The sequence below is a fragment of the Cornus florida genome, unplaced genomic scaffold (genome assembly GCF_030987335.1).
Source record: "Cornus florida cultivar Cherokee Brave unplaced genomic scaffold, ASM3098733v1 CherokeeBrave_3.0.0_Hap2_Chr11, whole genome shotgun sequence".
Classification (NCBI taxonomy): Eukaryota; Viridiplantae; Streptophyta; class Magnoliopsida; order Cornales; family Cornaceae; genus Cornus; species Cornus florida.
Window position 1 is genome coordinate 89594774 of NW_026775581.1, and position 21024 is coordinate 89615797.

Here is a 21024-nt window from a genome sequence, read left to right on the forward strand (position 1 = left end):
TATGTTCTTTAGTTAAACAATCATGGATTGCCAAATACCAAGATAAAAGGCCTAAAACAACTAAATCTTTTAGTATTGGTACATAGACATCAATTTCTTGGCACAATTATAGTTCGAAAACTAAGCAGCATTTACAACCAAGGTCGTACTGGACCAAGCTTCCATATACAACAAAATGCCTAAGAACAACTTTGATTTAACATGGCCAAAGATAATAATTGAGTCCACTAAGAACTGAGCAGAGTCTGTGTAAAATGGCACACTTTATTGACAACAAGAGCAACGTAGTTGACTCCATTACCAAGTCAACATCGAAGTCACGAAATAAAGGAAAAAACAGCTGGATTTGTCTCTATGAAAAGACCGCCATTAAAATCATACGATGGTAATGAACACCAAAGTGTTCATGTTATAGATTCCGAAGAAATCACTCCAATTCTGTATTCTTGGCTATACTCACCTTCTAGAGACAGCCAAGATAAAGAAATCTGGTACATTGAACCTTCATTTGTGTCTCTATTAAAATACAAAACAATTGGATTTGTTGAACTGCCCGGTCATCTCGGGGGCATTATAAAAATTACAGAACTTCTCATTCTACCTGCGATTAGAAAAAAAATTTAAAACCTAAGATCTCGCAAGCTAAACATAGGGGGGGAGTGGGATAAATGGTGAATCATGAAATGTTAATCTTCCTGGGGACTAACAGCATTTTTCCTTGTCACTTTCTTACTATTTTGCTTCAGTCTAATCATTGTGTAAGGCAAACGATAGATATAATTCTCATCGTAGGAGTATCTTTTCTACAGTTTCATCTAGTTTATGGTAATAACGCATCATAGTGCAAAAATGCTGCTGTCATTTCACAGAAACGCGGTAAATTATTCAGATATGCTTAATCGGTAAAGTGGCAGCAGCTCCTTTGTCACCCTGATGGATCCTTTGGTTGGTCACAGCACAAGCAAAGAGAATCTATTAGTACACATTTTTTGAAGCCAAGTGGGGTCGAAGCTGACTATATTAAGTAATCATGTGGCAAAACAACATTAACAGTAGCAGTTCAGACTACCAATAATGCAGTACCTCCATTGCATGATTTGCATGTTCCATTCCTCGTTCTAGATGTCACAATTTTCCCACCAAATATTCAACCCTGTTTTCAGCTCAATGTACTACGATTCTGAACAGCAAACCAGAACCCAGTTCAACAGCTGTTGTTTCATTCCTCCATAATCACAAGAGGTATGCCACTCAAGTCTTGGAATAAGCACGAGCTGTTGCGAGTTAGACTAATTCTACCAGGTCCACATTCAAATTTAGCTATACTTCATGTACTAGAACCCACCTAAAAGAATCCCAAGAGTTTATGATGATTGTGGTACTTCAATCTGGCTCAGCCTGCTATACCAAATTGAATGCAAAACCATGTGGAACAAATCATATCTGATTGGACTTGGGTTCCAAAGGAAATGCTTCTGCACCATCTTCACATTATTTTTCATGGTAAGGTATCGTTTCATAGGGATAGCCAATAAAATCTCCTTCAGTTTGGGTATATCCTGCTCGGCCACAGTCACAGACAATGCGTCCCAATCTAGCACTTCATTTAATGGAGGGACAAAGTTGTCAGCTATAATCACTGGGACACATTCAAAATATATAGCCTCCACAATCCTGGGGCTATTTACTTCATAACCCATTGGGCAAATGCAATATTTACTTGATTTCATTTGTTGAGCATAAGACATTTTTCTGGGGACTTTACTGGGTAGAGGCCCAGAAATCCACATATCTTTATCTTTGCCACGCCAGTACTTGAGAAGTTTGGGACGGACCCTACCATGCATCTTTCCAGCAAAGAAGGCGAGAATTGGGCGCTGTGACACTCTTCTTCCACCAAGACCATGCAGAGGCCTTCTGGGATGCCTTATGGTGGTTTGTGCTAGGGAAACATCCTTTCCAGCGACAAAAATTTTCTCGGACACATCTGCATTGCAGAGAACTTTTATGGTATTTGTGCTTAGCTCTTTATGCTCAGTCACTGTGTACGAGCCCTATAAAAAGTAAAAAAAAAAAATCAGACAAAAGTTAGGTAAGAGAGGATGGGAGTTATTTGAACAAACTGCAATTTAATAAGGAAATAGAGGGTGGAGCTGAAATTCCAAAATAGGATTGATTAAATCTTTCCCCGTCTCTCTCTGCACATACAATGAGAGCAACTCTTAGTTGTTACTCATCTGTCTGTTATGTGAAACATGTCTTCCTATATATGTGGAACGACCACACCCCATCTCATACTTCACCAGCTGACTGGCTGAGATAGATGGCAACTCAACTCAACAAAGCCTTATCCCAACCATTTGGGGTTGGCTAGTAGTTTGTAATTCCATCTTGTTCGGATCCAGCTAAGTTAGACGACATCTTATAAGAGTGTTGCCTCTCACAGAGCCTAAGAATACAGCTGATGCAGTAGCTCTTTATTCAAATCTTGAATTTTGACATGCAGCAATTTTGGTTAATGCATGTCCTTAGCAGTTTGCTTCATTAGCAACTCTAACTGACACTAAAGATTTCAACTTTTTCAGAGGACAATTTCTAGAAAAATGGAAGTCTGCAGTTTTGGCCACTATTCTATTACATATTGTGTGCTGAAATAATTCACAATGCAAGAACTCCGACAAGATTAATAAAAAAGAAAAGAAAATAAAAGGTCATTACCCAGTGTTGGTCTTGCCCATACAAAGTGCTTTGAGGATGACTTGAGACAAACCTAATTTTGACATTATACTCATACTCGAAACTATACCATTGCACTTTTCAATCTAAACTTTTACCATTGCACCAAGCAATGGTCTATTCAATAGCTAGCCAAGGGGAGAAATTAAATTAATAAGAATGTAGTCAATGGAAATGAAATAGAAAGAAATTCAACGTCTTTAGTACTGGTTATGACAACCTGGTCAAGAGAGTATACCAACTGGCCTGTCATGAGTAGAAGGATTGGACCTCTAAATCTACACCATATGAACAATTATGCCTTCAAAAGCATGTTTAAAACTCCTTCTAACTGATCCCAAAATGTCGAAGGAAATATGTGAACTACAAATTATTATAGCATCTTTTATTATTCAAGTTACTCACTTCAGGCCAGAGAAAATTTCAATGTTAAGAGTGCACCGTGCATTGTGATTTATCCTTGATTCTTAAATGTAACTAAAAGCAAACTGACACATCAAAGCATTTCAACAGACGAGATGCAGGTCTAATAAAATTAACATACCCAATCATGGCAAGCAACTAGAAAATGATCCGATCCATGAGTACGGTTCCAGAAAGGATACTTTGTGGCAAGCATGTTTACATAGTCCCTGAGGAAGATTGCTAGTGGTTTAATGTTACGTGCTTCAGGCACGTAAAGAACCCTCTTCATCTGGCGCACACTATATGGCAAATAGAATAAGTGAGCCTTTTCTGGGTCCGTCGTCACAAACTGCTCACTTTCCTTCATGAACTTCATGAACCATCCTTCTGACGAATAAATTCCACGGAGATAGGGGAAATGGAAAATAGGTCTCCTTCCATCTTTGTAAATGTAAACTTTGAGTATGAGTTCCATTAACTCGTAGCTCCTGAATTTGGACATAGTTATTGTTTTAAACATAATGTTTATGCAAATAGTTTTTCAAAAAATTATGCACCATATAGTAAATTATATATTCTTTTGCCAGTCCAATAACCAAAAACTTCCCCATGCACATCTTTAAAACATCACAGTTCACAGTCTAAAGCATGTATACACTCCAATGTTAGTTCAAGTTTTTTTTTTTTTGTAAGCAGTATATACAATTATAATAATTTACCCACCCATACACACCAAAAAAAAAAAAAGGGTATACAATAATATATTGAATGAATCATAGAAACTAAACATGAAGCTTTCATAAGATTATGTCTTACTATTACAATGACAAAGTAACATTTTATAGAAGTTCCATGGTATGTACCTTTTAAAGGCTGAAACATTCCGGAACAAAGGGGCATAGAGATCTGGATCATCAGCGACATTTGAGGCATTCAGGATCTCTTTTTTAGCATAAACAAGTGCCTCTTCTGGGTTCAATGACCTTATGTCTTTCTAAAAAATTAACAATATTTTTTAGGAAATGTTAGCAAGACCATAGAGGTAAAAGCTTCATATATTATGATTAGAAATTTGAGATTGTACCAGCAAGCGAGTGGGCAAGGTTCTACTAGGAGGAGGAGGACCGAGAGGAGTAACTACAGCCCTTGGCACATCATTCTTTTCATCATCTTGTTTTACTTCAGCAGACTTATTTTTAGCAATGCTGAGGGAAACCAGAATGGGCTCAAACTGTTGAACCATTCCCGAGGAAGGGTTTTCACCCAAATGCATGGTACTATTCAAGGGCTCATATGAAGAGAATGTTGCTGCTGGGGACAGCATCCATACGGTCAGCAGATTAGGAAGTGAATGAATTTGAATTACAACCACAACTAGTGTAATTACAGCACCAGCAAAAAAAAACTTTCTCCAATCAAGTCTGAACATCAGGAAAACAAGTATGACCCGTAACAACTTATTCATCTACCACCACCGGAATTTGCTTGTACTAGAATATTTGAACTTCGCCAATCAAAAAACTAATATGCAAGTCCAAGAGTTGTAAGCATGAAAAACCAATGTACATATTTCCCCAGGAGAAACTAAGCTCCAAATGTTCAAAAATTCACTCCACTTGGTTGCTTACGGACACCAACAAGCCACACATTTCCATACTCAATCAGCCAAAATTTGATTTCTGTCTAAGAGAAGTTCTCTGTTCTGTAGCTTCTGAGTCTTCGGACATAAAAAGAAAATTAATAAGAAATTGAAGGATGTCCCAAAAGGAAAAAAAAAAAAAAAAAAAAAAAAAAAAAAAAAAAAAAAGAAAAAGAAAAAGAAAAAGAAAAACGCAATGATGTATAAATATATAAATGTTAAAGGATTTGTTTGTGTATATAACAGGTGTGGGTTAAGGGGAGTGTGTTTATGCTTGTGCATTCGAATTATTATTTTTTTAAAAAAGAAGTAATTAAAGTTCTGCACACATCAGACACTTCTATTATGGGAGATCATTAACTCTGAGAACATAAGAAGTAAGAACAGAACACATCACCAAAAGACTAGCTCATTGAAAAATAAGAACAAATTTATAACTTGTATGCATGAATTATTAATCGTTTTTGTTGATGAGGAAAGTGCTGATAAGTGATTTTTTTATTTTTTATTTTTTATTTTTATAGGTGAATTTTGATATTAACCACAACAAAATTTAGAAAAAAACAAAAACAAAAACTCAGCTCAACTACGCCAAATAAAAGCATTAGGCACAGCATGGTAGAGGTTTTTATTTATGTGTCTAGAACAACAACAACAAAAAAATTCTAAGTTAGTCCATTTTCTTACTTTTTCTAGGACATCAAACACAGCATTTAGTTATACATATAAATATCAATAAATTACGAAAGATGCCATATTCAATCTAATATCATGAAATTAGAGGGAGAATGATCAAGTAGCTGAGTTATGGAATAGAAACACAATTAACAATTAAGACAAATTTCTATACATTCAATTCAAATTGTACGACAACAAATCAAATAGAAATTTGAAAAAATGAAGGAGAAACATGTATACATGTGTGTGTGAATCTTTATAATCAGATAAATAAAATAAATTAACAAATACATAATTTCAATCACAAAATAATAATTGAATGCCCAATGAAAACACTATACCTTTGATGGAGGAAGCGTAAAGAGAGACCGGAAAAAAACGACGTCGGAATAAGTTCCGAGCAAGATTAGAAGTGTAAGAATTGCAAACAGATTTTCTAGGCGAACTTTGACGGAAAATGTGTGAAGATCGACGAGAGAGAAAGAGAGAGAAAAGTGGAAGAATGTGTGGGACAAAATAACAAAAAGAATAACAAAAAGGCGCTTTCGAGACTTAACAAAAAGGGTCGTACGGAGGGAAACAAACAGCTCACGCTAACGACTAACTATTGCTATTGTATATTTTGGGCGTGTTTCGAAACTATTTCCATTTTCTGTTTTCCATTCCATATAAGTGCAAACATGCCTTTTTTATTTTTATTTTTATTTCATCAGTAAGGCCTAGGTCATATAAAAAGCAGGTGCACTATAAGTCACACGGAATAAAAACGGGAGTGAGAGTGTACAGGAAGGGAAGCAACGGGAGTTTGAGAGTGACACCCACTTAGAAGACGACAAAATTATTCATTTTTTCTCAAAATGTAAAAATAGGTGTAATGATATTATGACACATTAACGACAAAATTATTTATTTTTTCTCAAAATGTAAAAATAGGTGTAATGATATTATGACACATTAATGTCAGGAGGAAAGTATTATCTTAATATATATATATATATGAAAACCTTTAATGAAATTTTCATGCAGCTAAGGTGAATCCGCGAATGATGAAATCTTGAAAACAAGATACTAGTCAATGAAGGTGGGATAAGACTCTTCATTTTTCTTTAAACCGGTGAAGAAACACCTAATATGTGTACATATATTAGTCAATTTTAGAATTTCTTTTTGATAAGTAATTTTCACAAAGATTTTTTATTTTTTTTGGTAAGTATAATAAATTAACAAATAACATATTTTAATATGGGGAAAGTATATTAGTCAATTTAAAATTTTCTATTTGGTAAGTAATTTTCACAAAGATTTCTTTATTTTTTTGGGTAAGTAAAAATTAACAAATAACATATTTTACAGACTTACGAGCTGGGAAGTTGTTGTGCTAACAATCTTCACCAAGTTGAAATTCAACTTTAGATTTGTGGAAGATTTTAGAGCCAATCAATTAGTCAACTACCAATAGGGCATGCACTGTCAAAAGACTCAAACTAGTTATAAAAGTAAAAAGGCAATTTAATACTTATATTTATATTTGATCGGAAGGAATGATTTAGGGAAAGATGGAAGAGATGAATGATTTGAGGAATGATACGTTTACTTCTAAGGAAGGAAAAAAAGAGAGGGATGGAGCATTCCTCCTGACCCATGTTTTTTGAAAATATTTTTTTTCTTCCAAAATGGGGAAAGAGTAGAATAGGAATGGCAGTGACTGGGCGCGTTTTCGTCCCCTTTTAATGGAGGCCCCGCCATCACCCTCGCTCCGGTTATATATATATATATATATGTATTTTTAAAAAATTTATATATATAAAAATATATATATTTAATATTTTTAAAACTTTCGTTATGTCAATTAATATATTAATATTCACTACTTAGTAATTTAAAAGTGGGACTAATTTTTTTATCATCCCAATTTGAACACAGGGTTAGTTTTTTTTTTTTACTACATAATAAAAGTAGCATAACTCACGCTTCCTTCACAATTAAACCGAATAAGCGAGCCGTAATCAGTACTTTGTCTGTCGAAGTAGGATCAGGGATGATACACCAATTAAAAACCCGTCTCGGAGTAAGGATAAAATTGGTATGACGAATTTTCTAACGAAACATAGTAGGATTTAGCCAACTCCGTTCCGTTACCATCCCTACAGAAGAAGGGAAAAAAAGTTACTCTACAAATATGTAATATCAATTTTAGTCTTTGTTTACTTTAAAAATCACTTGTATGGTACTAAAAATATATATAAAATCTCTCATTCCCTGTCCAAACAAAACAAATATGTTATTTCATCCATCTTTTCTACTATCCCTCCATTCAACAGAAGACACCTTCCCCTCCTCACGAGGTCTCTTTTGAATTAACATATTTTCAGTAAAGAAAATAATGTATCAATATAAATGTGATCTAATAAAAAAAAATCAGCTCAAAATACCATAAAATCAAATTATAAGAAACTGTCAAAATTATTACTATAATTTGATCAAAAGAAAGAATGCATAAAACTTTAACTAATACGTGTGATCTACTAAATTTTCAAACAGAATTTTTATTATGTAATTCGCTCTGGGAGACTTGCTTAAGAATAAGAAAGAGAAGCTCCATCGAATGAGAGTCCCTTTCACCTTGACCCCATTATAAATAGGAACCACATGGGGAGAGAACCTCTCTATCAGTGACTGGGCTTGGACCATTCTCTGGACTATTTTTAAAACTCTAATTACTTTGTTGTTGGAAGTGTCTATTAATATATTAATATTTACTATTTAGTAATTTAAAAGTTGAATCAACTTTTTTATCTATCCAATTTGAGCACTTTAAGCTATATATATATTTTTTCCTACATAATAAAAGTGACATAACTCGACCCGCTCCCACCGCACCCCTCAATCAAACAGAATACCGGTATTTTATTTACTGAAATAAAGGCGGGATGGTATAACAATTCCAAATTTGTTTTGAAGTAAGAGCGAGAATGGTATAATAATTACAAACCCGTTTTAAAGTAGAGTTTAACCAAACCCGCCTCAATTCCGCCACAAAAACTCTAAACCGTAAACTAGACAAGGCGCAATAGCCACCGCAAAAAAGAGAGGTAAGAAGTGTATAAATTAATTTTCTTTTTAAAAGCTTATTTGGTTCTAAAAAGTAAATCAAAATGAACAAATCAAATTTAAACAATTACTGAATAGTTAAACTAAAATTATAAACAAATTAATAATTCTTAAACCTAACTGTTTAATCGAAGATTTCAATACATCAAAGAGAGAGAAATACCTCAACTAACATTCTGGATTTGATTTTTTTTTTTAAACAGCATTATCATTTTATTTTTTATTACCGCGGTCCACTTGTGTAACAATATCGATAAAGATATGAGTCATACGACGTCGTGGCAACGAACTAAGTAAGTAATTTTCAAAGCTTTAGCCACGTAGAGGGCAACGTGTTATCCAATAACATAACGCCACATCAATAACATAACGCCACTCAGCGCAATGCTGCCCCGTACTCGTTAGCTAACCGGCACAGCATATAATTGCAACTTTTTATTTCTCAAATGACGATATTGCCATTTAGAAATGGCAACACAGTATATGCTGTAGCTAAAAAGCAGCAGAGGCTTAAAAGAAATTAAACAATGCAATCAAAGGCATTTTTGGAATTCAATTGAATCAGGAGAACCAAAACCCTTGTAAAATAAAAACAAAACCATTCGACAATTCCTGACTAATTTGAATTTCGTAGTCCTGCGATCTGAAATTATCGAGCTCAGATCTCTCTGATGTCTTGAAATCATTGTTCTTCGATCTCCGTTCCAATTGATTCTCTCTTTACACCATGGCCGCTCCTTTCTTTTCTACACCTTTCCAACCATACGTTTATCAGGTACTACAATTCGAATTTGCTTTCAATTTCAAGGTTTTTTTTGTTTGATTTTAGTGATTAATCCGCACAGTTTCATCTTCATTATCATATATATGCACGTATTTTGATATATATATATATATATATATATATATATATATATATATATATATATATATATATGAGTATATGCATGTTTGTATGTATCTTTATGTATTAAATTTGGAGAAAAGAGGAACTAAAATTCATATGTATGTATACATATATATGTGTTTTTATTTAGCTGTTGGGACGCAAGAGAACACAAATTCCACTTAGCTGATATGACGATATAACATTGCAATTGTAATTTAGGTAACCCAATTTCTTATGTCATTACAAGCGTTTTCCGCAATAGTTTGTGGAAAATATGGGCTTGTGTGGAATGTAAGGCATTGTTACTTTGCAGGCTTATGGAGGGATAGCAAGGATTAATCAGTAATAGTTGAAGGTTTGAGGTGTGCGTGGACAAACACACAACAATTTGCACATGAACCTTCAAAAAACAACAGTTGCTTTCTTTTTTTTCCCCTTTTTTTTTTTGAGTGAAGCTCAATTAATTACTTGTGTACTGAATCATCTACTTAAAAGTCAAAATAAGCATGGCCTTTTAGTGGTCTTGAGGGCAACCACTTTTGTGGCCTCAACTCCATTCCTCCTATCAAAACATCTTGAATTAATAAGATCAACACTGAATAATGACTTTTTAATGAGAAATTAAAATTTATTGCAAAGAAAAGAGAGTACAAAATGGGGAGGAGGAGATATTTTGTTTAGGCATGAAATAGTTAAGAGAAAAGACAATAAGAGATGTTCTAAAATTAATATATATATATATATATATATATATATATATATATAAGGTGTCGAAGTACTGAGATATATTGTTAGATTTTTCTAGATTTCATAAATATATATTTTTCTTAAAAAAAAGAAAAGAAAAATATGGAGAGCTATTCTTGCAATGAGTAAAATATGGAAATTGGAAAGATATTTACTATTTCGTGAGTGGGAAATATGAAAATTGATTCCAATGCGAAGATAAAATTGAAATACATTGATTCCATGCACGCAATTGTGAAAGTTAGGGCTATATCCGTATTTGTCAAATAAATTTTAAACAACATTAATTACATTTCACTGCATTGTTTATAATTTGTGGACAAAATTACTGACAAATTTAAAATAATTCATGAAATTCATCTTTACATGGTGAGGACCCATATAGATTCTTCTTTTAGAGCAAAATGGGGTAGAATTGTAATTTTGTACCATTTGAAACTAGCCATTGAGGCATTATCCACAATTCTCTCAAATATCTCATTTTTTTTGGTGTGTGTGTGTGGGTGTGGGTGTGTGTGTATGGATGGATCAGCGGCAGCCATATGAATTCTGGTTTTTCCATTATTTCCTGTTATGCAACCATTCTCCTCTAATATTAAAAAAATTTTAAAATCATTTTGAATTACTTCATCCCATAAGTTTTGGTTGGCCCTATGTCGCTTACCTTTGTAGCAAGCAACTCTTCCTCCTCTACTTCCTCTAATTTTATCATTAACATGTGTTATTCGTAGTTTTTTTCCTCACTCATTTATTATTAATCTCATCTCTTCTAGTCATTCCCATCATTCATAGTAACATTCTCCATTTCCGCTGCATGATTGCTTTTGTTGTTTCTTTTTCAACCCCAACACTTTACTCCATCAAATATAACTAATCTAATAACCACTCTATTGTCTCTTTTAATATATTGACCCTAAATAATGAAAATAGTTATTTTGAGTAACTATATAATCTTGAGTGTAATATTTATATTGTCATCTTCTACTACTTTATCAAATTTACATTCCACATATTATGTTTTAGTTATACTAATTTTTAGGTCTTTGGCGTTTAAAGTATTTCTCCATATTTTTAAAAGTTGTTTGAAATTGTATTGATGAAAAAGAGATCTAGAAAAAGTTTTGAAAGTTGTTTGAAATTGTATTGATGAAAAAGAGAACTAGAATAGAGTAGGATGGCTACTGAGCAAAAGTATATTTAGTTCCAGTAGAGTGAACTATAAATAGGTTATTCTGAAGTGTTGTTCTAAAAGAGCAATCCTATCATAAAAATCGTGCAATGAATAAGTTGACTTCATTGATGAATATAATTAATTCATGTATTTAATTTATTATTTTTAGATGAAGTATTGGTGCTTAAAGTGAAACAGAACTGAAGCTGGAGTAGTGTAGCAGACTGATATCCTAGTAAAATGTTTAAAAGTGCTATAACTGTGGTCATTCTCCTTATGTCCCACTAAAAAGTTCCACTAAGGTTCTTCGCACTTCCACCACGAGTTTGAATTCTCACCATAATGAATTTAGAATACTATCTGGCTTATATACACATATATAGTTATATATGTTGATGTATATAGAAAATTTAGTTAGGACTAATACAAATCAATATGCAATCTTTTGTCTTGATGATTCATCTTAAAAATTATATTTTTCTCGCGCTCACTTCATAATGAAGATGGAAAAAAATTATTCACATTTTAATATGAAATGCAATAATGAATGTTGTAAGAGCTAGTTGTTGCTACAGTGATTGACAATATGCCTCACATAATTGACCTGAGGTTTAGGCTCACCAATTATACATTTTGTAGTCTGTAGAAAGTCTCCATACAAAATTTTCCTATTTTTGGTTGATTTTCTTGAAGTTTATTTTTTCTTTGTAAAAGAATTATAAAAAGAGCTAGTAAGTTTTTTCGTCCTTGATTATTTTTATGTGCCCTTGCTAATATCATGGGGATAATGGATTGTAGAGTCCACAAGATGCTGTAACACCTTTTCAGATTTTGGGTGGTGAAGCTCAGATAGTTCAGGTATTTATAATAAAATTATCCCCATAAGTTTTTTTTATTTTTTATTTTTTATATATATTTGGAAGATAAAGTCTTGCCTTTTATTTGGAAGTTTTTTTTTTTCTCTTAACAAATTTGATCACATTATCAGATTATGTTGAAGCCACAGGAAAAGATTATTGCTAAGCCTGGTAAGTTACCTGGAATTAATTTTTTCACAGTTTGCATGATGTTATCCTGTGTTAATTTTCAGTTTTGAGTTGCAAGCACATCTGCGCAATAGTGACATGGTCCCTTTTTTAAAAAAGAAAAAAAAAAAAAATATCTAAATGCCTCAAAGTTTTAGTTTAGTTATTGATGCCAATGGCGCACTATATGTGGCATGAGTTTTCATTGTCTTGTACAAAGAGATTAAAATATCAAATGGGATTGAGGAATGCTATACTGCCAATAACATGAAAATTATATTTGGTCTTTTGGATAACATTTATTGGTTTCTTTCAGCTATTCGTCTTGTCTGGTCCACACTATGTATCAAATTGTTTATTCTGTATTATTGATTGTTCTTCGCAAATCTGTGTCTGCCTTGTATTCGATGATTGTACTTGAACAACACAGGACACTTTGACACATTAGAACACAAGTTTTGAATAGACCGTATTTGTTGTTCTACTAACTGATATCTTATTTGGGATTTTTACACTATAAACCATTATAAAATTTTCTGTTTTCAAGATAATCATGTGGTGACTGTTGTTTGAATGATATGTAGGTTCCATGTGCTACATGTCTGGGTCTGTCCAGATGGAAAATGTTTATGTTCCTGAAAATGAAGCCGGTATGTGGCAGTGGCTTTTCGGCAAGAGTCTGAGTAGCATAGTTCTTCTCAATACTGGTTCAAGTGATGGTTTTGTCGGCATTGCGGCACCTTCCCTTGCAAGAATTCTCCCGGTTCGTTTCATGCCAAATTTCAGTACATAGGGCATTTATCTTGTTTATTCTAAGTTTACATGTTACCCGGGAATTGTGATCCTACGCTTACAATGAATATTACTAGCCATTATCCTTATATACGTCTGCTTGACAAATTTTTTTTTTGTAGATTGATTTGGCAATGTTTGGCGGTGAGATTTTATGCCAGGTATTGCTTATTTTTGGTCTATTTGCACTATTGTTCCCCCCCCCCCCACACACACACACACAAAAAAACACACACACAAAAAAACACACACACACACACAAATCTGAATTCCTTTTCCCATACCCTGGCATGTTGCAGTGTGCAATATAGGATGTCTTCTGGAAATGCTGTATTCATCTCGTCTCTCTTAATTTTTTTCATCATAGTCTGCTGGATACCTTTTTATTTTTATTTTTTATTGGCAAGAAACACGCTCACACACCCACTTTGTCCCTTTGGGGACTTGAACCCTCGACCTTCTACTTTGGAAGGTGAGGAAGTACCATTAGGCTACAATGCCTTTGGTTTTACTGGATACTTATGTTACTCTGTTAATATTATTTTGTAGCCAGATGCATTCCTTTGCTCTATCAATGATGTGAAAGTCAATAATACAGTTGATCAGAGGGCACGTAATGTTGTTGCTGGTGCTGAAGTGAGATAATGGATCTGCTTTTAACTTGCTGTCTTTTTGCTTAATTTCTAGCACTTCTTTTGATTATGCATACTTACCTCACTGCTTATCACTTTGATGGGCATGCTGATGTTATTTGCAGGGATATTTGAGGCAGAAGATATCTGGCCAAGGGCTTGCATTCATAGCTGCTGGTGGATCTGGTATGCTTCTCTCAGTCACTATCAGTCTCATAAAGCACTTATGTTGGATTTCAAGAGGTTAGGTTTTGCCTAAATATTTAGGGGAATGCAACTAGGACAAAACATGACCTGGCCTTTTGAGTTATGGGTTTTACTATGTGACGTGTCTTGTGTGAGCAGAGGTTGTGCTTGTTTAGTAATGCTGGGCCTTATTTATTAACTTTTTGGATTTATTTTGCAATATATTTATAGGAAGCAAACCCTTAATTAATAATGAATGTAATCCCAAAGTAAGTGAAAACTTAATTCTGTCTAACATGGTGCATTAGTTTTTTGAGGCATGCCATAGTATCTGGATTCAAAGAGCTAGCACATGGATGTATTATTTATTACTTTAACCTAAAGTCTTAATTCTGTTGTTTGCTAGATTTCTTTCTTTCCGTTGATCATTTTGTTAGGAAGTTCTATTTCGATCTATAACAAAAATTGTTAAGAATCTTAAGATGCAAACTAAAGAGACCGAGAATTTGATCTGTCTTCAAATCTTGGGACATTTACACTTCTTTTGTGAAGGATCTTCATGCGTAAGGTGAAAAACAAGGAAATCTCATGTCTACATGAGTGTTACTCTATTAAAGTCAGATACTTTTATTTTTCAGTGGATTATTGATGTAGAATACAAGAGCAGCCTTAAATAGATAAAGACATATGGAATTCAAAGGCTGAAAGTTAAAAGAACTAGGGGTGAAATTTGGAGGTTTGATAGTAAAATTGTAGAAAAGCAAAGGGAAAAGAAATAGAATTGAGCTACCTATTGGAATCACTCCAACAGGGCCTAGGTATCACACCTAGAGAAGGCCTCACACCCTCAGAATTTATGAATCACTCACAAAGAAATCTCAAGGATATTTTTTATTCATTCATTCACTGCCTCACGAAGTTTACATCATACCCTTCTTATAGCATCTTATGACCTTGAGATTACCCCATAATTGTGGTAATTAAAAGTTGACTCTATAATATAATAAAAGTAACCATCCTGTAATTGAGGTAATCAATATATATATATATATATATATATATATTTTCTTAGTTGGTACTCACACACACATGCCTTTGCCGAGGCTTGAACCCACGACCTCCCTTTGGGAAGTAGGGGTTTGATACCGCTAGGCCACTAACCCATTGGTGAGGTAATCAATATTTGACTCTAGCATAATAAAAGTAATTACTACTGACTGATGCAATTTGATCATAATTGATGCAAGCCCATAATTATGCAATTTGACCAAATTTCCCCAATTATGCAGGACTCCAAGTGGACCTTACTTCATCTAGCACGTGCCAAATTAAACCTTGAGCCTTAGAGCCATGCTCGCCACACCTTCTATACACTTTAAAATGCTGCTGCCACTGTTCTCTACCAATTATTCTCAGTCAGCTCTCTACTTTTTATTTATTTATTCATTAACGAATAGGTATTACTTAGACCTGCACTAAAAACATTTTGTGGTGACGAACCTCAAGATTTTTCAAGTAGGTAATGTTACAGCCACAGCATATTTTGGTACGTCCTGAATAATTGACATGCAGATATGCTTTAAATTTCTCTAGGAACATCATAAGATGTTTTGGAAATAGTACTATCCTAACAATTAATCTTCCGCGAAGTTGACTTCCACCTACACAGATCCGGGGACACAAAGGGACAATCTACTCTTTTATTCTTGTAATATAATATTTGCATAATATATTATGAGAAGTTGCCCGAAAGGGAAAGAAAAGGAAAAGTTGGTAATGGCAATGCTTTGCTTTTTGCTTTCTAGCTAATCATAGGATATTCATCCTCTATGGAGTATGATCTGCCATCCAAAGTGTTTCTGCAGTGTTTTTTTAATTCAGTTCATGCGGGATCTTATAGACTTCTAAAAATAGGATTTTTATTGCAGTTTATGCTAAAATTAAGAATGTCTTCTTTGGAACTCCCTGAGTTTTTCCGATATCAAATGAATCTTAATTCAGCTATACAAATTCTGTTAAAATGTAAATTGATATTTTTAATCCTTGCTGGACTGATTGTGGAAGCTCCATTGGGGCTTTTTATTTGCTATTAGTTGTACAGAAAAATCTTGATGTGGATGAAGTACTTGCTGTTGATATGTCTTGCGTTGTTGCCATGTCAGCAACAGTCAATGTACAAGTTAAATATAATGGTCCTGTTAGAAGGGTGGTCTTCGGGGTAAGTTGTTTCTGTTATTGTTATTTTTTTTTCCTTTCTTTAATTTCATTTTTCTTACTGTTATTTTCTTATTTGCTCCGTATATATTTTTTGATCCTAATGTTAAAAATATGTAGCTAGTGATTCTAATTTTGAATATTACTTGAAATTAGTGAGTCTTGACTGATTAAATTTCCTTCATTTTACACCAGTCCTTGATAGTTGCATAGGTTCTGATCAGTTTCCAAATATTTCTAGTGATATGATTTATGAAATTAGTTATGACAAGAGATATGAGTTGTAATATTAAAGAGTGAAAGAAGTATATTAATGTGGCAGATCCCATTCAGTTGGGATCAAGGCAATGATGATGTTAATGATGATCTAACTTATGTATCTTGGTAACTTTGTATTTGTATCAGCTGGCAACTGAGAAAAGAAGCAGAAGAGATTTTCATTCTTTTTGTCTATATAATGAAACTACCAAACATCTTTCCTCCTTATATTGTGTCTAGTGACCTCAATCTTTTTTCTGTTTACCTTCTCTCAGGAACCTGTATTTTCCTAAAAATATCACATTTTCTCTTCATATCGAACATATCTGCGTCATATATATCAAGAATTTATGGGCCAAACAAATGAAAATGAGACGCATATTTTCAATGTTCTTTCTTAAGAGAGAGTCATGTTAAGAACTGCAAAGATTGCACAAAACTTATAAAGGTGTTGAATATTTGACTGTGTTAAAGGGTTTGTCTTAGGAGAAAGACGTGTTAAGAACTGCAATTTTCTGTTTATCACCACTGTTTTAGTGCAACTCCTTTAGGAATTGCCATGTCGCTTTGTCTGCCTGTACTTGTGCTTCTTAGTCCAGAGGTATTTAAGGTGTTGAGGAATTGGTGTGAAAGCTTCATTGGAGTTGATGTACAGTGAAGGGTTAATTAATGGATGGACTCTGATGTTGGTGATGGAAAAGAGGTTTTGCTATAATTGGGGTAAGAATGGGTTCGTGGAGGTTTATGTACTTGTTTTGGCTCTCTTGGCTCCCCGTTTCGAGGAACCAGATCCCTGAAGCACAAAGGCTAGTGGTGCGAGGATAAAGGTAACTAAGATTGACATGCCAAAGTCATCAATCCAATATGAGAGTTTTGAGGTGGCACGTGGCAAGCTCGAGGTTCTTGTCAAGTAATTTTTTATTATAAAAGTTTGTGGGGTCCCTCATGTCTATCATCAAGTTTCGTTCAAAGGGTTATGAATTGATGGAACTTTTTTATTACAAAAAATAATTGGGAAATTCTCATATTGCAATTCCCTTAGCTTGAATCATTGTTAGTTCAAAGTCAAAATTTTCTTTTTATTTTGTGAGTTTCGATTTTTATTTTTGAAGGTACAAAAATGGCCCCTAAACAGGCCTAGCTTGAGGCTAACAGAGTGGGGAGAAATGTGGGGGTGAAGCATGAGAGTGGCATAACAAAAATTTGCTCAGAGTGGTAGAGTTGTACATTTGTATGCTACTATAAATGTTTACATAATAGGAATACGCATCATAACACTTCCATTTTTTCATTCAATTGTTAGGGCACGTTGCTTGGTAAAACTATAAAAACTTAATAAGCGTGAGAAAATGGGTTTATGTTTTATAGTAGACACTTCATTTTGGCAAGATATGGTTAGTAATGTACTTTTTTAATGTTAGGAGATATATAACATATTCTAATAATTTTTTAAACTATATAAATGTTATAATGTATTTTTATTTTTAAACAAACATAGACATAGAAATATATATGTTTATTTTAATTTCTTCAAGGAATATAGGGTGTCAAATCTTATTCATCATTCGACAGCTTTCTGTCTTCGAAATGCCAAAGAATCAAGTAGTTTGAAGCACTTAGAACACTCTACACACTCTCTAAGCGACTCTTTTCTTATATCTCCTGCCCGAGAACATAGATTCGACCCCCTCTTGTCAACAAGAGTTCATCTTCGATGTAGAAGCGACGAGTCTTTCCCTCTTGCACCAATAGTTCGACCTATCCAGAGAAATTGTCAGCCTACAAATGTGGTTTTGATCCAATAGAAATGCTCCACCTTTGTCATAGACTCATATATTCCATACATTACACTAAAAGTATCAACATCTTATCTTAGGTAAACAAAGTGAATGTAACAAGTGTCTATCGAATATATAGATAAATATATTTTATATATACACATTTAACACTATTTGGACTAGTATATAAATGTCAAGAACTTGTAAAGATAGCTCTTGTAATTATAACGCATCCCTAGTAGATAAAAGATACAAAAATAATTATTATAAAGTGATTGAGAATATGTCAAGGATGTAGGAGCGCTCTATCAATGTTGTAGTTTCAACTTTCAATTCTATTTGTACAACTTTCTAGCAAGTTTTATTTTGTACAAGGCTCATCTAAATTCGTTGGTGTAATAAGTGAGACACGTGGTTGGGAGAAAACCATCTAGAATATGCAGATTCGCAAAATGAGTTCTTGGATTTACAAAAGTGAATTTGATGATTGGAGAAAGATTTGTTTTCGAAGTGTCGATTTGAGCTCGCTAAGGGCAATACCCCTTCTATGAGGATCATGTGACTTGGGACGTAGCCCACGCCCAAGTGATATGGCGCACACTTGGGTTGCATAAAAACCCTTGGGTTGCAATTGTTGGTACTCACACACGCATGCCTCCATGGAGGCTTGAACCCTCGACCTTCCTTTGGGAAGTAAGAGGCTGATACCGCTAGGTTACCTTGCCCACTCTAAAATATTTTCCGTCATAGGAATCCACTCAACAGTTCTTGCTACTTAAAAATTGTAAGCTCAAATATTAGGTTTCTATCTGTTTATGCTTTATCCATGTTCTTTCAACATTCCTCTCTTCCATGCAAGTCCTTCAGTTTCTGGTGATCACTGTTGTCATAGGTTTATTCTCCATATATTTAAACCATGCAAGTCCTTCAGTTTCTGGTGATCACTGTTGTTATAGGTTTATTCTTCATATATTTAAACCATTTTGATGGTGATCTCCTGTTTTATATACCAGTGGAGTTACTCATGGAGTTTAGAGAATGAGTACACGGGCAAATTCTTTTTCTTTTCTTTTGTTATTATTATCTTTTTTCTAGTCATTCTTTTTGTTAAAAAGTTCAATTCTAAAAAACCTGGTGTCAATCAATGTGGATGTGAAATTGCAGGGTGACAATCTCGTAACAGCTGTTTTAACAGGACCGGGCATTGTCTTCATTCAGAGCTTGCCCTTCCAAAGGCTATCTCAACGCATTGCTAGGTAATTTGTTTCTTTCTTTTACTTTTTCTTTTCTTCTTCATTTATTTATTTATTTATTTTTTTTTGGGGTTGCCGGGAGGGATTTGATACTTGATTTGTTCTTGCTACCTGAACGGTACAGAGTTATTTCAATCAAATTCGACCCTCTCTCTCTATATATGTGTATGTGTGTAATGCATAGGTATCATTTTCTCCGAGGTTTGATAACGAAATTGCTTTCTGGTTTGCAGGGCGGTTACATCTCCAAACATGAGGGAAAATCCAAAGTTTTTCATTCAGATAGCCATATTCTTCTTTCTAGCTTATGTTGTGATCGTGTCATCGTTAATCTTGACCGATGTATGATTTTTTTTTTTTTATCTTTTTTTTTGTTTTAACACCTATAGAGCCGATCACAGCCTCCTCTTGTTGTTCAGTTGTTCTGTTGCAGCTTTCTATAATATTAAATATACTTGAATTAAATAGAAGCACAGGGTTTTTGGTATCATTGGAAATGTTTATTGTGTTGAAATTGTAAACACATCTCAAGTTTTTTCATCTTAATGTACCATTCAATCAAAGCCCTGATCGCGTGAGGCTTCTCATTTGCTATACTGTTAATGTCATTTATTTATTTTTTTTTCGGAAATTGAATAAATAAATAAATAAATAAAAAATGTCTAATTATTTGCCTTTCACATTTTAGTCTTATTTGATCATTGCATTTTAGTCTTATTTGGTCATTGATAAGGGAAAGGGTCGGAACATGTTATATTTGACCCGTTACCAAGTGCCTCATAAAGGGAAAATTTATTGAATGTGCGTGGGAACCCTAAAAAAGTTGCCATTTTTCATTTATCTATTTTTTTCTTCTTGCCTTAGAAGTATATTGTATGGTTACCAGTAATTGGTGCAACAAAATTCATTAATTTGTCTATTGATTCTTTTATGTTTTTAGTTTGTTCTGCAGCTAACTTGGGATTTCTAGAATTTTACTCCAAAATGTATACTACATATATATGTGTGTGTTTAAATTTGCATTAAAAAAGTTTCTCCATAGATGATATATTTCAATAAAGTGAAGGTTGTGATCCCCAGTTTGGTCATGGGACTTGGTGGGTCAAGACTCGATGGATAATGAACTCACACGAGCACTGCTACGTAAACCGGCACCAGACTGGTGTCCTACACAAGTTCTATTTTCAGCTCATGCCAAGCTAAATGCTAAATCTCAGGAAGCAATGGCAGCATCTCAAGCCACACCAGCAACAAAAAGTTACTAAAAAGTAAGTTGCTAAAGTGTTACTAAAAAGTAATTTGCTAAAGTGTTATGCATTAAGGCTTGTAAAATATTTTTCAGAAATTATTTTTCTCATTTTTTTTTGGGTGTTTGGAAGATTTCATAGTTAAAAAATTAATTTTCATATAAATTATTTTACTTCCAAATGATTAAAAATAATTTACCAAAAATATTTCCGTAAGTCATGAACCCCTATGTCCCTCTAATAACTAATCTTAATATTCAGTA

At 33.8% G+C, this 21024-nt stretch overlaps 2 protein-coding genes across 3 annotated transcripts; one reads left to right on the forward strand and one right to left on the reverse strand.

The window, feature by feature from the left end:
- Window positions 1-9: 9 nt before the first annotated feature.
- LOC132284793 (probable glycosyltransferase At3g07620) lies at window positions 10-5959 on the reverse strand. 2 transcript variants are annotated; one of them, XM_059786920.1, is made up of 5 exons: window positions 5800-5959; window positions 4226-4858; window positions 4005-4135; window positions 3281-3629; window positions 10-2054 (listed from the first exon to the last, which is right to left on the reverse strand). In XM_059786920.1, the coding sequence occupies exons 2-5, from the start codon at window positions 4604-4606 to the stop codon at window positions 1365-1367; spliced, it is 1551 nt and encodes a 516-aa protein (XP_059642903.1). In that variant the 5' UTR covers window positions 4607-4858; window positions 5800-5959; the 3' UTR covers window positions 10-1364. The 2 variants fall into 2 exon arrangements, with proteins under 2 accessions (XP_059642903.1, XP_059642904.1); XM_059786921.1 differs by lacking the exon at window positions 5800-5959 and having other exon boundaries at window positions 4226-5037.
- Window positions 5960-9156: 3197 nt separating this feature from the next.
- Window positions 9157-20110, forward strand: LOC132282807 (uncharacterized). Its single transcript, XM_059784598.1, has 10 exons — window positions 9157-9344; window positions 12175-12234; window positions 12365-12404; window positions 12986-13164; window positions 13316-13354; window positions 13743-13829; window positions 13951-14011; window positions 16105-16229; window positions 19426-19517; window positions 19748-20110. Exons 1-10 carry the CDS (start codon window positions 9297-9299, stop codon window positions 19860-19862), a joined length of 846 nt encoding a protein of 281 aa, XP_059640581.1. The 5' UTR covers window positions 9157-9296; the 3' UTR covers window positions 19863-20110.
- The last annotated feature ends 914 nt before the right edge of the window (window positions 20111-21024 follow it).

What these genes read in the sequence shown, in the direction of transcription:
- LOC132284793 (XM_059786920.1), bottom strand. Translation starts at nt 4,606, where the DNA reads ATGAATAAGTTGTTACGGGTCATACTTGTTTTCCTGATGTTCAGACTT. An exon ending in AATGTTTCAGCCTTTAAAAG is followed by an intron (nt 3,630 to 4,004) that starts GTACATACCATG and finishes GTCCAAATTCAG; the next exon opens with GAGCTACGAGTTAATGGAAC. An exon ending in TAGTTGCTTGCCATGATTGG is followed by an intron (nt 2,055 to 3,280) that starts GTATGTTAATTT and finishes TACTTTTTATAG; the next exon opens with GGCTCGTACACAGTGACTGA.
- LOC132282807 (XM_059784598.1), top strand. Translation starts at nt 9,297, where the DNA reads ATGGCCGCTCCTTTCTTTTCTACACCTTTCCAACCATACGTTTATCAG. An exon ending in TTAGAAGGGTGGTCTTCGGG is followed by an intron (nt 16,230 to 19,425) that starts GTAAGTTGTTTC and finishes GTGAAATTGCAG; the next exon opens with GGTGACAATCTCGTAACAGC. An exon ending in CTATCTCAACGCATTGCTAG is followed by an intron (nt 19,518 to 19,747) that starts GTAATTTGTTTC and finishes TCTGGTTTGCAG; the next exon opens with GGCGGTTACATCTCCAAACA.